General features: G+C 44.2%; 2 protein-coding genes and 1 pseudogene across 2 annotated transcripts; 2 read left to right on the top strand and 1 right to left on the bottom strand.

Annotated features, from left to right (window-relative positions):
• The first annotated feature begins 1,662 nt into the window (after positions 1 to 1,662).
• On the top strand, positions 1,663 to 3,422 carry LOC130140505 (UPF0481 protein At3g47200-like). The gene is made up of 2 exons (XM_056320052.1): positions 1,663 to 2,333; positions 2,623 to 3,422. Exons 1-2 carry the CDS (start codon positions 1,737 to 1,739, stop codon positions 3,331 to 3,333), a joined length of 1,308 nt encoding a protein of 435 aa, XP_056176027.1. The 5' UTR covers positions 1,663 to 1,736; the 3' UTR covers positions 3,334 to 3,422.
• A 2,904-nt stretch (positions 3,423 to 6,326) lies between these two features.
• Positions 6,327 to 10,646, top strand: LOC115662273 (UPF0481 protein At3g47200-like; annotated as a pseudogene).
• Positions 10,647 to 11,133: 487 nt separating this feature from the next.
• LOC130140502 (uncharacterized) lies at positions 11,134 to 14,923 on the bottom strand. Its single transcript, XM_056320033.1, has 12 exons — positions 14,367 to 14,923; positions 14,086 to 14,167; positions 13,827 to 13,903; positions 13,623 to 13,729; positions 12,893 to 13,010; positions 12,683 to 12,799; positions 12,504 to 12,595; positions 12,093 to 12,159; positions 11,925 to 12,003; positions 11,739 to 11,830; positions 11,460 to 11,603; positions 11,134 to 11,363 (listed from the first exon to the last, which is right to left on the bottom strand). Exons 1-12 carry the CDS (start codon positions 14,499 to 14,501, stop codon positions 11,337 to 11,339), a joined length of 1,137 nt encoding a protein of 378 aa, XP_056176008.1. The 5' UTR covers positions 14,502 to 14,923; the 3' UTR covers positions 11,134 to 11,336.
• Positions 14,924 to 16,276: the final 1,353 nt, after the last annotated feature.

The following is a 16,276-nucleotide window of genomic DNA, read 5'->3' as shown; positions in this document are numbered from 1 at the left end:
TTTCCCTAATGTGGTTGGAAAGTTCCGTGTCAAGAGTTCGACAGGCTAAGCTCGGGAAGCCCAGAACTCCCATCCTTGGTATCAGAAGATGAAAAACTTTTGGGGATTAGTACATAATCGCTCCTCTTTCTTAGCGAGCCGATACTAATCATTTTGAGGTTAAGTCTGGCTTTTAAGTTAGAAAGTATAATGGTACATGCCCTATGTGCATCCATTATTAAAGTCCGCCTCTTCTTTGAATAATGACGTGGCGGACAGAATCATTTATAATACATGATAATGGGCTAGGGTTTCTTCTATCCAGACCACCGTGTTCACAAGGATTCTTTCTTCTAAGAGCAAAAGCAGGGAACAGCCTTTAATCAGTTTCTGGAAGAGAAACGGATGGCACTTTCTCTGGCAGCAAGAAAGGAATGTTCTACAGTTGGTTCATTCGGGACTAAAAATTGAAAATGTTGTACGGACAGATGGGACCCAAAATGGGTCATCAATATTCTTAATTGGAGCTAAAGGCCTGAGATGCATGTGCTGTAATTTATCTCGAAAGAGTGAATTAAAAGAATTGCATGATAAAAGAAGTGAGTATGAAGTGAAAAGTCATGTTTGGATGCAAAAACTGTTATGGCTCCAAGTACTTCTCGATTGGAGCTCATAAACAATTCTAATGGGGAAAATCGTCTAATCAATCCCAAACCTATACTACGGATGCTAATTTAGTCCATTTGATTTTGTTAGTTGAGTCCTAAACCTTTACGGTGTGCCATGTGGGATGGCCAGTGATGACTGAACGGCTACGTTAGCGATTTTCAACGAAAATTGACTGGAAAGATCACATTAAATTTCGCGCAAACGTTTAGGATTTAATTGGCGAAATTAGAAAGTTCGAGACTGAATTCATATCCGTATAATAGGATTTATGACTGATTGTCCAGTTATAATGAATCCAAGTTCTTCTCCATTGGAGCTCATTATTGCTCGTGGCTAATTACACTAGTGATTTGAAACGAAAAGAAGAAAAAACCCTCACTAATATTTAGTTTAACTTAGAAACTTGACTTTGCTAATATAGTTCGACTTCTATTTGAGTTGTAACATATCTTTTTCCTTAGAATTAATTTTTCTCCCCACGAAACCAATAGTAGAGTTTGAATTTCGCACAAGATGGTTACAACTTGTCTTGCGTGCCATCTGAAGTCAATTTAACGATAAGTTATATAATTGTCATGAGCTGACCATGCACACGTAATATCGAAATGCCATGGATGGGACGGATGCATTGAAGAAGGGCGTCAACCGCCGAAAAACGAGAACTCAAGTAAGAAATCCGGAGTACCCCAAACCTACGATATAAAAAAATTGTTACCAAATGAAGCAAAAAGAGACACTATTTTAAATTTAGTGCCGCATCGAATATACAATGATCGTACCTGGAAGCAAAGATTCCCACGGCTTCCATGGAACGCTAGGCACTTTTTCTCTTTACCACTGTGCGCACGCGTGACTCCCACTCTCGTGGCTTGTCCAGTAATACCTCTTCAGCTTGAAGCATTGGGGCTCCGACAATCTCAAACTTTATCCCCCCGACACTCTTCCCATCTCTCTGTCTCCATATCTTCATAAATTCACCTCTTCTCCCACTCCTTCCAGCATAAAAAGAGAGAGAGAGAGAGAGAGAGAGAGAGAGCACAAGACACTCCAGAGCATACACTTTTGGAACCTGTGGAACTTGCGGAACCATGGCTCCTGATCTGCCGTCACTGCTGGACCGGAACCCGACCGACTGGACCGTCTACATCAACGAGAAACTCAAGCAAATGCCCATCGACGAGCAACAGAACTGGAAGAAGCGGTGTGTCTACAGGCTCCCGGCCTGCGTCACCGACCTCAACCGCAAGGCGTACCAGCCGCAGGCTGTCTCCTTTGGCCCCTACCACTACGGCCAAAAACACCTCTTCCCCATGGAGGAACACAAGCAGCGCGCGCTCCTCCACTTCCTCAAGCGGTCCGGGAAGCCCCTCGAGTGCTTCCTCGAGTCCCTGACGGCGGTGGCGCAGGAACTCGAGGAGAGCTATGACGCGCTGGGCCCGGAGTGGAAGGAGTGTGGCGGCGAGGGCGCGGCGGGCCGATTCCTGCAGCTGATGATCACTGACGGCTGCTTCATGCTCGAGATCCTGAAGTCCGCGACAGAGACATCGAACGACTACGCGTCCAACGACCCCATCTTCAGCAAACACGGGAAGCTCAACATAATGCCGTACATTAAGCGGGATATGCTGATGCTGGAGAATCAGCTTCCGATGCTAGTGCTGGATCGGCTGGTCGGTGTCGAGAAGGTTACCTCCTTAGATTTCGGTCCGTTGTAAAAGAGGCTATTTCATGTACACTAACCGCTCTGCTATGTGCACCTAACAGTACATCTTGATGATCTCACATGAACCCTTCGAGGGATCCTCCGAATCTAATGCTCCAAACGCATTGGATGCTGGTTCAAGATCAACCGACAATATCTTTATTAAATCTTTCACGGCCATCGGAAACTTCATGTTTTCCCCTTTTACGCAAATAGTATCGGTACGATCACAATCTGGGATTCAATGTACTGACTTTACTCCAACAACACAGGACGGCGAATTCGTCAACAAGCTAATCCTCAAGTTCGGCCGCCCCTGCACGCGCTACGAAAAGATGGGCAAATGCCTGCACGTCCTGGACGTCTTCAGGAAGAGCATGCTGATGGAGCCCAAGACGGCCCAGCCTGAGCTGGACAAGATGGGGCACGATAGCGGTGAGGAGATTATCCGGTCGGCCACCGAGCTCGACGAGGCCGGGATCCGATTCAAGAAGAGCGAGACCGAGAGCCTCAAGGACATCTCCTTTTCCAGCGGGGTCCTTAGGCTCCCCGTGATCGTGGTGGATGACAACACCGAGTCCATGTTCCTCAACCTCATAGCGTTCGAGCGCTTCCAAGTTGGGGCCGGCAACGAGGTCACTTCCTACATCTTCTTCATGGACAACATCATCGACAGCGAGCGGGACGTAGCACTGCTCCACGCCCGGGGCATCATCCAGAATGCCATCGGAAGCGACAAGGCGGTCGCCAAGCTGTTCAACTCGCTGTCCAAGGATGTAACGCTTGATCCCGAGAGCAGCCTCGACGCCGTGCACAAGGAGGTCAGCAGGTACTGCAGGAAGCCCTGGAACGCGTGGAGGGCTAAGCTCATCCACACCCACTTCAGGAATCCTTGGGCTAGATCGGCTCTCATCGCTGCCATCTTCCTCTTCGGGCTCACCATAATTCAGACGGTATATATGGTGATCAGCTACAAGGGTTGAACCTACCCTTGCCTCTGTGCAATATATTTTTTGCAGTTTTGGGTTTTTCTCCGGATGCGCTGATGCTCGATCATTATCTCTTGATCGGTTGTCGATTGTTTGTTCTGAATGATTTACCTCTAGTTTTCAGTCTTGTTCATTCTCCCTCTTTGAATGTTTTGGATGATGGACATTTGGCTTTTTTATATATCATTATCAAATGATGATTCTCTTGTTTCAGTCTAATTCACGTTGGTCCAATTTGGGTAGACAGATGATCGAGTTATAGGCAACTGAAATCTTCCGTTGCACCCTTTTCTTCTTGATCAAATTTGCTAAGAAGCTGCAGCGAATTTAACCTTCACGGTCACTCTAATCCCCATTGGTCACGACCTTCCGGTACTCAAATGGAGGATTTGATGGTTTAAGAGGGTGAGAGATTAAAGATGGGCTTGCGGACTATGCTCACGATATATTGCTTCATGAAATTATAGCCAAAAAAGAATCCATTGGTGAGATTGCCACTGTGTGTGTATGCGATGACCATAATCCTGGTATTCCTGAGATTTATATTTTGAAAAATAATCATAATCTAGCTACAATAGAAATTAGATTTACTTTGACCGTGTAAGCTTTATTTTTTTTTTCTAATTTCAAGAAGACAAATATCATATTGCATAGAAAATTAGAAAGAGTAAAGCAAATATAAGGAAAAAAAAAAGTAGCTAAGAATGTATACGCATCGTAAATATGGATTTTAATGGAATATAAATTAGCATGTAGAGGTTTTCATAAGTTTGGTTAAATATAAATATGTTTTAGTAATATGGGTCGGATCGAGTATGTGTCACCAAATTTGTATTATATATAAATAGGTCAATTTGGATCATATCATTTTCTACTCGATCCATCCATTTGACGACTCTAGCCACTATTGTGGCGGCTAGGCCGATCTCCAGTCGGAAATCCGTCTCAATGTCGTCATTGCCAATAAAACATGGGCATCATCAGCACATAGAAACCTCGTCTTAGGATCCGGAGAAGCCTAATTCTCTCCTCCGTCTTCACCCACTCGTACAACGCCATCGCACTGTGGAACTATGGGGCCATCCGCAACACAGTTCTTTCTCTTCGCAAGCTTATCCCCACCCCGACCGGTGCCCCTTCCCTCCAAGAAAAGGGAAAGAAAATCGAAAGGGCGAGAAAAGAGATGCCCGAGACTTGAACCAAAATCCAAAGTAAGAAAGAAAGAAAGAAAGAAAAAAAGAAAATTGGCTCCCACACGGCGTCCACACACGTATTTCACATGATCAACCGCTGTGATTGCATTCGGTCCCACGGTTACGATTCTTGACAAGGATATTTTTAGATGAATCCAGCCTAATGTTGCGGGGATGAAGTTGCTTGTCAAGAGTTTGACGGGCGAAGATACATGAGCCTAGAACCCCTCCGCATCTTTAGTATCAGAAGATGGAAACCATTTGTGGATTAGCACACGATCGCTCCTCTTTCTTAGATCGCCTATGCTCATCATTTGAGGCTAATTTTGGTTTCCATGGTAAAAAGTGAAAAGGCAGTATCTGTCACTTAAAATCTGTGCCGCTTCTTTTTAGTGTACAATGTCTTGATATAGTACCGACAATTGAAGAAGGCCTATTACTCTTAAAAACTCCTAATTTTATGTTCAATTCCAATTCTGCTCGGAACATTCTTTTGTCTAAAAAAAAAAGTCCAATTTTTACTCTAGTTTCAAATTTATCCACGCGTCAAAAAGCGCTATTAGTTTCTTCAAAATTATTAGGGAAAATACCACCAAAAACTCCAAATTATGTCACTTGTGACAAATTTACCTTGAATTTTTTTTGTGACACGAAAAACCTCAAACTATGCCACTTGTGACAAATTTATGCTGAACTTTTTTTTGTGACACGATAACTCCAAACTATATCACTTGTGACATATTTACCCCACAATATTTTGGCCCATAGGCATTTTTGTCTCTTTTCCTTTCTCTATTTTTTTTCCTTTTTTTTATTTTCTTCTCTCTCTTCCCTCCGCCATGGCCGCCGCCCCATCGCCGGAATTAAAATTGACTTGATAATTGAAGGTTATCGTGATAATTGGCTATGGTTTCTTTATCCAAACCACCATGTTCCCTCGTTTGTTTTATTTATTTTCTTGCTTTTCTTACAATATGTGCGCCCTCGTGCTGATGAATTTAATTTAAACCTTATACCATCCCAGCTTCACAAGGATTCTTCTAAGAGCAAAAGCAGTGAACAGCCTCTAATCAGCTTCTTCTCTTTTCTTCCATTGGAGCCTTTAATCAGTTTATTAGTTTTCGAAAGAGAAACCGAGGCACATACTCTTTCAGCAAGAAAGGAATTTTCTACAGTGGTTTTCTTGGGATTGAAAATTGCATGTGTCGTACGGGGCAAAAGTGCCCCCAAATGGGATCGTCAATAGCTAATTAGAACTTAGGGCTTAAGATGCATGTCGTGTAATTTATCTTAAAAAGGAGGGAATTCAAAGAGTTGGCTGATGTAAAAAGTTGCAGAACATAAGAATCAAGGCATCTTAAATAATAGTACGACATAAAAGTCGTGTCACGGATACTATCACTGATATTGAAAATTAATTCACGAAATGATGTATTGATTTGATTGGTTTATGGAATTAGTCGCTTTCGAATTAAATCGACATTTTTCAAGCAAAATTTGTGTTTACTGTTTACTAATTAAAGCAATTATAATGAGTCCAAGTACTTAGTTGGAGCTCAGAAGTAGTTATAATGGATCCAAGTTCTTTTGATTGAAACATGACTATGCAGGTATAGTTTGACTTTGACTTGAGTTCTGATATATATTTTTGCTCGGATTAAATTTTCTCCATACGAAACTAATGGAAGCTTATCAATTTCACACGAGATGATTACAACCGATCTTGTGTGCCATGCGAAATTAATTAATGAGAAGTTATAATTAATCGGAAGGTGGTTCTGAGCTTGGAAAATCATGGCTCCTTTGCCGCCACCGTCGGACCCGACCAAGACGAACTGGATCGTCCAGGTCGACGAGAGCGTCAAGCTCATGCCCTCCGGCGAGCAACAGTACTGGAAGAAGCGGTCCATCTAGAGGCTCCCCGCCTGCGTGACTGACCTCAGCTGCAAAGCGGACCGGCCACAGGCTGTCTCCTTCAGCCCCTATCACCACGGCGAGGACCACTTCCGCCCCATGGACGACCACAAGCACCCCACACTCATCCACTTCCTCAGGCGGTCTGGGAAGCCCCTCGAGCCCTCCATCGAGTCCCTGAGAGAGGTGGCGATAGAACTCAAGGAGAGCTATGACACGCTGGAACCAAAGTGGAAGGAGGGCGACGGCAATGGCATGGCAAGCCGGTTCCTGGAGCTGATGATCACTGACGGCCGCTTCATGCTCAAGATCCTCTGCGCAGGTGGACGACTACGTGCCCAACGACCACATCTTCCGCAAACACGGGAAGCTCCACATAATGCAGTACGTAAGGTGGGACAAGCTGATGCTGGAGAATCAGCTGCCGATGTTAGTGTTGGATCAGCTGGTCGACGTCGAGAGCGAGATTTCGTTCCGCCGTAAGAGATGTTATTGCAAGCACGCAAACTGCGTACCATGTTCAGCTAATTGATCTCGAATGGACCCTACCTGGGATCAATGAAATCTAATGCTCCAAAAATGTTGGATTCCCGATTGGAGATCAACAGACAACTTCGTTATCAAATCTATCACCGCTACCGGAAATTCTTCCTTTTCCTTTTACGCAGGTACTATCAATACGACAGCAATCTGGTATTCAATGCACTGACTTTGCTCCAACAACGCAGGAGGACAAATTCATCAACAGGCTCATCCTCAAGTTCTGCTCTCCCGACACGGGGTTCACGACGATGGGCAAATGCATCCACGTCCTGGACGTCTTCAGGAAGAGCCTGCTGTCCCATGAGAAGAAGCCCAAGAAGGTCCGTCACAGGCTGGAAGACTGTTGACACCTAAATTTTGCTTAAATTATTCAGGGTTTTATCCTATAAAAAATTTTAGGGTTTAATTTTTAAACCACTAAACAAAAAACATTTTCATTAAATTGCATGGCATATAGACATTAGGCGCATTTGCATTAATATGGTCTATTAGGACATATAAAAAAAAAAAATTACAGTCGGCCCATTCTTCCTCGTCTTTTTTACGCGGCCCTTTTTTTATCTTTTCCTCCTGTTTCATTTTCCCACGTGGGCCGGCCCTCTTTCCTTCGGCCCGGCCCGCGTCTGTTCATTCTCCCCCTCCCCAGTCAACGTTTCAGAGGGTACGGGGGAGGAACAGGGCAGAGGAGCAGAGGCAGAGCAGGGGCGCGGGAGGGGGAGTCCAGGCGATCACCGGCGTGATCCGCGGGTCGGGGCCAGGCCGGCAGTGCGGGCTGGCGGTGGCAGGGGCCATGCGCGCCTGCCGGCCGGCTCCGCGCCCCGGTCGCCCTTAAAGCCGAGAGAGAGAGAGAGAAATCGACGGAGGGACCGGAGAGAGGGAGAGCCGAGAGAGGGGGACCGGAGAGAGGGGAGAGCTGAGAGAGAGAGAGCTAGCAAGAGAGAGAGTTCGGAGTGCGAGATCGAAGGCGAACGGTCCCCGGTCGGTGACCGTCGCGCCTCAGCCGCGGCCGACGAGTCCCCTTTCACGGTAGGTCCGGTCCCGAGCACTCGCCGGGTTCGTTTTGGTTTGGTTCGATTCGGGGTCGGTCTCCCGAGGACCCCGGCTCGTGGGTGTGCAAGGCGCGCGGGCGTAGCCCGATCTACCGCGGTCGCCTTCCATTCGCCACCGCCTAGTCGGGTAGGGACTGTGGCCGCCGCTCCTGTTTTTTCCTTTGTACTCTGTTTTTCTGGGGGGTCACTGGCCGGAGCTCGCGGCCGTTCGGCTTGCGCGAGTCCCGGCCAGTGACACCTCGGGCTCGGTCCTATTACTCTGCGTGTTGTTGTGTGTGAATTTCGGATGCATTTGAGCCTCGATTGTGCCGGAAATCCCTCGTCTTTGTAACGCACGCCAACTGTTTGATGTTATGCCTGAACTAAGCTTGTTGGATTTGCCTCTGCTCTGCTGTGTTTTTTTGTTGTTTTGTGCGTGAGTGCCTGACGGTCCCGCAGTGCCGGCCGCCGCCACGGCGGTGACCCGAGCGGAGGACGCCGCGGCCCTCGGGCTGGGCGGCGACGCAGCCGCGAGCCGAGCGGCGGCCGAGCAAGGGCTCGGCCGCACGGCCAAAGCCCCGACCGCGGAGGTCGGGCGTGTCGTCCGACGGCCGAGCACGGGCGCGGCCGCCGGACCGGGAACCCCAGTCACGAAGGCTGGGGCTCGGAGAAGCCGGCGTCTCGACTGGCCGGCGAAGGCGAGTCACGCCGAGCGGTGGCAACAGACGCGGCGGTGGGTGTTGGTCGGGCGTGACCTCGGCCATGAAGGCCGAGGCTCGAAGGCGCCGGTGTTCGCGCCGCGGGGCTGGCGCGACTGGGTGACGCGTGCGAAGGCGGCCGCGAGTCGGGTCGCGAACCGGGTCGGACGCGCGGGCGAATCGGGTAGGGTTTCGGTGATTCGGGTTCGTGGGTCGAAATCGAATTGGTTTGTATTAGGGTTTGGGCTTAATTGTCTTTTTTTTGGCCTTTTCATATTTAGTGGGCCTTTATTTTTTTTTAATGAAAAAATTTCGGACTGAGCCCTTTTTCTTTCTTTCAACTCGCCAGACCGGGTTCAATAAATGAACTCGGTCCGTTCATGGACCCGGGCCGGCGCGCCCGGGTCAGTCCCGATCCGGGTCGGATGTGGAGATTCGACCCGGATCCATTTCGTATTATTTTAATATTATTTTTTAAAAAAAAAATTTAAAAAGAGAATTTCCGGGTCGGATGTGGAGACTCGACCCGGTCTGTTTTGTGCTTTTTTTTTTTTTTTTTATTTTAAAAAATCGAAAAAAAAATATATTATTTTTTTAAAAAAAAAATTAAAAAGAGAATTTCCGGGTCGGATGTGGAGACCCGACCCGGTCTGTTTTGTGCTTTTTTTTTTATTTTAAAAAATCGGAAAAAAATTTATTTTTTTATTTTTTTTCATTTACTTATTTTTATTTATTTTTGCTTATTTTATTTTTATTTTATTTTATTATTTTATTATTATTATTATTATTATTTTTTAAAAAAAAATTCGAAAAAAATTTGAAAAACCAGAAAATTTATTTGGACTTTGGAATTAGCTTTTCTTGCCCCTCTTGCATGATTAATGTCATTTTTGATTGCATGTTGCTTGGTTCACACACTTTGAACGGTGCGTTTAATTCAACCTCGCATGTGGTCGATTATGCATGTTAGGTTCATGTAGTGATCGTCGTTCCCCCTAGCTTGGTTAGGAATGAATTTTTGAGACTCCCAATTAGTGTGAACATGTCAGGTGGTGAATTGAGCAAGATTAGGTACCGAAGGGGCACTAATTAGTCAATTAGTGTAATCAAGTCCCCGTACCCATTGAATCTCTGGTTCGTAGGAGTAAAGTATTTCTCCCGTGCTTTACTTGGGTGTCTAATCGACCCACCAAGAATCGATTAGTGGCGACTCCTAGATGAAACTGATTTGCATGTTAACAACTTAAACCTAAGTCGCGAATTGGTATGGGCTTGGGAGAGCTCGAGCTAGGTTTAACTTAGTAATCCATTAGCCAAACCCCTTAGGCGGCTGGGCCAGTTCGGGGAGGTCGCGACAAAGACATGGGCCATGAGCGCGGCGATGACATAATCCAGTCGGTCACCGAGCTCGACGAGGTCAGGGATCCGGTTCAAGAAGAGCAAGATCACCAGCTGCAAGGACATCTCCTTTACCAGCGGGGTCCTGAGGCTCCCTGTGATCGAGGTGGACGACACCACCCAGTTCATGCACCTCAACGTCATGGCCTTCGAGCGATTCCACAGCGAGGCCGGGAACGAGGTCACATCCTACATCTTCTTCACAGACAACATCATCAACAAGGGATGGGATGTCGCGCTGCTCCATGACCGGGGCATCATCCAGAATTCCCTCGGGAGCAACAAGGTGGTTGCCAAGCTGTTCAACTCGCTGTCCAAGGACGTGACTCTCAAACCTGACAGCAGCCTCAACACCGTGTGCAAGGTCAACAAGTACTGCAAGAAGCCCTGGAACATGTGGAGGGCTAATCTCATCCAGACCCACTTCAGGAATCCTTTTATCGTCTCCCGTTGCCTCCATCTTCCTCTCAGTCTTCGGGCTCACTATAATACAGACTGTATATACCGTGTTCAGCTACAACAATAGCCCTAGCTAGCGCTCCCCCTGCCTCTATACATTTTTCTCCTGATGACTGACGCTATTGTTGACTGTCGTTATGAATGATTTTCCTCCTGTTTTCAGTCACGTTCATTTTCCCTCTTTAAATGCTTCAAATGACGGACATTCGGCTTTTAATCTATCAATTACAAAAGACAGATTCCCTTGTTTCAGTCTTCATCATGTTTGGTCCAATTTGGATAGGTAGTGTGAAGGATGATCAAGTTTTAGGCAAATGAAATCTTCCACTGCACCACCATCTTCTTCATGATTAAGCTTGTTAAGTTTGCAGCGAATTCAAGTGACAAACAAATATGGCTTTCAAAGTAAAATCTCTAATCCCCATTGGCCTCAAAATTCAAAGTCATGTATATCCCAATCGCCAAGCAATCAATCATATTGAAATTTCCAATATCCTTCGTCAACAAAATTATAAAAGAGATTCAATGTTAGAGAACGCCATTATAAAATACTATACCGAATAAAGTGACAGCGAATTGCTAATTATGTACAGAAAGCCCATAAATGTGGAGAAAACTGCAGTTCTCTAACCTCACTGAACAGAGCATATATTTTCTGTATGAATTGCAACAAACCGCAATATAATAAATGTGGCTAGTTGCTTCAATAAATATTCCGCGATCGAGTGTCCTTTCAGAGTTGGAGATCGATATCAAGCTTCCTATCATCTTCCAATTCCGATTAAACTCAGCTGCCATAAGAAGAGTTACCAATTTTGAGACATTGTCAGACAAATGAGTAATGTTTTGTAGTTGAAATAGAATAATAGAAGGAGAAGCAAACATACAATGTTATTCTCAGGACGCCTCCAGTAGAAGCCCTGGAGGAAAACAGGCAAGACATTTGTTGCAGCAAGGACATAAATAGTCATTGCGTTCTTCCCTATCCACTCCAAAACTGTGGTAGTATGCCTAAGTCCACCGAAATCAACCTGTTGAGAAAAAGCACATTAGAAAAAACCAGAATGTGTGGAACATAAGATAAGACTTGAGAAGGACAAGATCCTCACTATAGTGTAAAATGTTAACGAGTTAATACATGACCGAGGAAATCGACAATGCATTACCATCAGGTATATTAAGGTGAAGAGAATGCCAGCTACACCAGCAGTGACAGCCATGTAGCTACATGTGTAGAGAGCCTTATTCACATGCATGCCTGTAACGACAAAGCAAATGATAAATAATTAATAAGACTGTCCTCAGAACTGATAGTTGATTGTGATAAATAATCAAGATCGAAAGTAAATCACCAAAAAGATCTAATGCCAGGCCTAGAGCCACAAGAAAAGAAGATGAGACCATCCAGTGGAAAGTTCTATCCCCATGATCCTGGAAGCAAAATGCCAAAAGAAGAAAGAGGTCAAAAAGGTAATCTCCATTGGGTAAGATAAAATCTCGGCAACAGACTATTCCCTCACCTTAAAATGGACAATCACATGTCCAAAGTGCAAGCCAACCAAGCATGTAACCACGGCCATCACTGAACTGCATACGTAAAGCATACACATTGTTGGAATACATGAAATCAGTAAAAAATCAACAATTGTCCTTCTCCACAAAGAAGGCAACCACATATATCATTGATGGCAAGTTGGGTAATTAAATCACTAACCTAAACACAGAAACAAGAAAGATAATGAATATACAACATGCCTTTGGCCTTTTTACAGAAAGAACCACTTTTGATATAGCACCTAATATAGCAAAATCTGCAACTTCACCCCCCCCCCCCCCCCTTCAAAACCCATCTCTTCTCTTTATCTTACCACCTTCCACTCTTCCATCCTAGTCCCTCCCCCATTCCCTGATGAGTAGTTCTCAAAAATCACCTTAAAAGGCCTTCAGGATCAAAGGGGGCCTGGCACCATGATGGAGCATTAGCAGGCAAAGGACCAGACTCTGGAGAATGAATACTGCATTGCTGTGAAAGAGAATGAATTATCAGAACAAGTAAACAAATCTGAGATAGGAGAACCATAGACATAGAAGGCAAATATGATGAAGAGACCTTTGTCCGTGCATATGCTGGCTTTCTGTATAAATGTCTAATTCCCAACACCTCACGATCAATCATTGCAACAGCATTACAAGCTGGTCCAGTATTTCCTCGCACTCCACATTTCACCTTTAAATGGACAATTTTTAGCACCTAGTTAATCATAAATCTATCAATGTGATCAATCCAGGAAAAGATTGAGCAATGAATAGAAAAGTTCACCAAAATTCTTTCTTGTGAAAGGGAGGGAGATTCAGTTGGAATCCGATACTCCCAGTCGGGCACATACAGGCCATATAATAATGAAATATATACAGTGGTAAGCACAAGTACCACGGCCCTGGAAGAAGACATGGACATGGCATCAGCTAAGGAAGTCAACATGGTACAAGAATAATGCAGTCTCAGGGAATATCATCACAAATGTGGTCAACCAAGGGGAAAAACTTTTAAATTGACAACCCTGAAGAGTTATTGAGTCAAAGGCCATTCATTACCCTAGGAAAAAAAAAAACATGTATGTCTTGTAGAGAATGTCGGATATCCAGAGGTTTTTTCACAGACACGGGAATGAGGCAGAAATTTGTTGCTTTAGTTACTTGATAATACTCGAGCGAAATTCTTCCCATCAATGAAGACGCACAAGTCCCATTCAAGTGGAAGTGGTTTTAAACCTTCTTTAATTAACACTACCACCACATTAACTATTACCGTCATTATCTGAGTAATTATTTTGTCAATCGCTAAAATTCCCTGTAGAGCAAGCTGAGAAATCTAGCCGGCTTCTTGCCCTAAATATGGAAGAAAATCACTCAACTAGCATGGCCTAGCAGAGCAATGATATTCACAGTATTTCCAGTTTTGGAAACATTGGGACTGGCTTGTCCAGCCTCTGGAAATCAAAACAATTCAATAGTGAGAATAGGTACTCTATTTAATCTAATTACCATACCAATGACTTCGGTATTTCTTCAGCAGAGAAAATGCTGACTTAACATCATCATCTCCCTTCAGCCAAATCTCACATAGTGCCGCAACCATAAATGCTATAGCTATTCTCTGGAGGGACAGAAAGGTGTTTACCAAGTAATTAGACAGCATATGAAACTTCAATAAGAAAAAACAACTAAAAGAAGAGCTTTATAAAAGCACATACTTGCAGTATTCCCATAAATCTCATTTGTTCCATGTCCACTCCATAATCAAGACTACCAACGCCATGAAAATAACCACCTGAAGGGAAAGAAATGGCAGAAAGAAGGCATAAGATCCTAGTATGATACAGACCAGAAAAAAAAAAAATCCAGTCGTAGATGAAAGAAAAGGTGACGTAAACCTCATTCAGCAAGTAAACAACAAAATCTGCAAAGAGTACGTTACGGCTGTCACATATAACCAAGAACTACGTACAGTACCTTGGAGGAAAAGACCTAAAAGCAAAAGCTTAAGCGCCCGAAGAAGGACTTTCCGAGTTGCAGAAGCTCTGCACGGCATTTTCTACAAGCAAAAGAAATCTGTCAAATCATTGAGTTCATTAAAGTAACTCCCTCAATAGAAGTCAAGAAGAAAGAGGCAACATACATAGGAGGCACCTAGCTCTACGATTTAGGATTTGAGGTTCAAGATTAAAAAAGCATAGCATATTAGATCAGACTGAGTGCTTGAAGATGTAAAGAAAGAAATCAGCAACAAGTACCTTGTACCCAAGTCCCAGTGAGACACCAACAATAAACAGGAAAAATGGCATTACATAATCTGCCAGAGTTAAACCATCCCATGGTGAATGGTTGATGGCAGGGAAGATTCCACCCGCATGATCCACCACAATCATTAGCTGAATAGAGCAAATTAAGAGCAGGTAGAGTAAAAGTCAATTTCAGAACCCAGAAAAATATATCAAAGAATCTGCAAGCTGAGGGATACAGTCACTAAGTGATTCATGGTTCGTTAATATACCTTTTCCAAGATCGCATGTGGCTGAAATATTACATCATATGTTTCTCATGCCTTTTACGATTGAAAGCTTCCCAAGTACATGGGCTAATTATTGATCATTTAACTAACAGGAAAAATCCCACTCCAGAGCAAACATGAACAATCTGACTTGAGAAAGTTGCATAAATACTGGAATTGAAACTCATTTCTTTCTTACCACTTCATATCCAGGGAATCATAACATCAGTCAAGATTGTAAAAGTTCTACGTAGAGAAATATTGACAACATGGTATATGAACTACCACCGTAATTCAGCCACAATGTCCCTGCCTTCAACAAAACTATAGCAATTAATGGCCAGATAAGAGCCAATGCATCCTATTGCATTTCTCACAGAGCTAAAATAGACTTCATTTAGCGCACCTAATAATTCCCTACAACATATTTAAAAAGGAGTAATTCACTTCCGATACATTTGGAAACTGACGGGGACAGATTTCATGCCCGAGCACTCCCAGAATGAGTTTTACCAAGTTAAATGAACTTTTGACTAATGCATCATTAGGGTGGGAGTTTTTGCCCTATCTGTTTTGGAGTGAAGTTCGACATGTCTAGACTCTCCGGAGCTAGTGACATCACCTGAAAGCATATCATTCCAAAACCTCCCCTATTGCAGGAAAACCGTATGCCGGGTTACAATTATTTCTTCACAGTGTAGCACTAGGAAGAACACTCGTTCTTTTTTCCGTATTATTATATCTTCAGAATGTGGCAATAAGAAGAAAGCTCCTTTCTTCCCTTAATGTGAGTAGGATGGAAAGCAACTTTATACGCAAAGAATAAATAATAGATTCCTCTGTCTTGACTTTTGCTCTAAGTAAAGAAGAAGCAACAATATCCATGGCATGCAGGGTCCATGCGATGGGGCCAGGTGTGGGTCTTAGATGCTTCATCAAAGGTTATTAACATAAAAATGTTATAAAACTAAAAATACCTTCTCCAATAATTTCTCTTTCCTCTGTTTCTCAGGTTCACAAGAAATGGAGAGGTTGATAGCCGGCCAAAGCCTCAAAACTAAGGAGAATTGCATGAGAAGAAAACAGTACCTAATCCATTGCTCATTTCCCCAAGCTACAGTAAGGAGGCAAAACAATTGCATTATCAATGACTATGATTAAGATAATTAACCAACACCTTGTCCATAATTAAGATAAAGCTTTCGTATGTTTCTAAGGATAACAGTGCGTCTACCACTATCATCTGGACAATAGTAGATACGTCCGACCGGCCACGACCTCCGGGCACTCAAATTCAACACTTCCGTTGCCGATTCTACCATGCCGGATTAAAGATAGTCGCTACTCCTAAAAAAGGTTTCACGTCCCCGTCAATATCAATTTTTATCAATCCAACAGCAATAAATCTGTTGAACAGGCGGCAACTTTCCGGTGCGCCGATCCTGGGATTCCGGCAAATGCCCACTGAGAATGAGCATTGTGGGGCAACCCCAAAAGTTTCCTAGTTTTACCAATATCTTAACGATTGACTCGCGTCGCTTTCCTAACAAGATGAAAGAAAAAGGCTGAGGCGACATTTACCACAACGGAGAGGCCGCGAAACACGTCCAGAGAAACAAGCCGCTGCTGCCGCTGCTCGGATTCCGCCCCGCC

This window comes from Syzygium oleosum, unplaced genomic scaffold, assembly GCF_021117445.2.
Source record: "Syzygium oleosum isolate NSW1041296 unplaced genomic scaffold, Sole_v2.1 Sole_v2.19, whole genome shotgun sequence".
Lineage (NCBI taxonomy): Eukaryota > Viridiplantae > Streptophyta > Magnoliopsida > Myrtales > Myrtaceae > Syzygium > Syzygium oleosum.
This window is presented reverse-complemented; position numbering and strand designations above follow the sequence as displayed.

Excerpts from the sequence above, each read along its gene's own strand:
- LOC130140505 (XM_056320052.1), top strand. The coding sequence starts at position 1,737 with ATGGCTCCTGATCTGCCGTCACTGCTGGACCGGAACCCGACCGACTGG. Across the intron at positions 2,334-2,622 it reads GGCTGGTCGGTGTCGAGAAG|GACGGCGAATTCGTCAACAA; the intron begins GTTACCTCCTTA and ends CCAACAACACAG.
- LOC130140502 (XM_056320033.1), bottom strand. The coding sequence starts at position 14,501 with ATGATTGTGGTGGATCATGCGGGTGGAATCTTCCCTGCCATCAACCAT. Across the intron at positions 13,904-14,085 it reads TTTAGGTCTTTTCCTCCAAG|GTGGTTATTTTCATGGCGTT; the intron begins GTACTGTACGTA and ends CTTTCCCTTCAG. Across the intron at positions 11,604-11,738 it reads TCACCTTAATATACCTGATG|GTTGATTTCGGTGGACTTAG; the intron begins GTAATGCATTGT and ends TTTTCTCAACAG.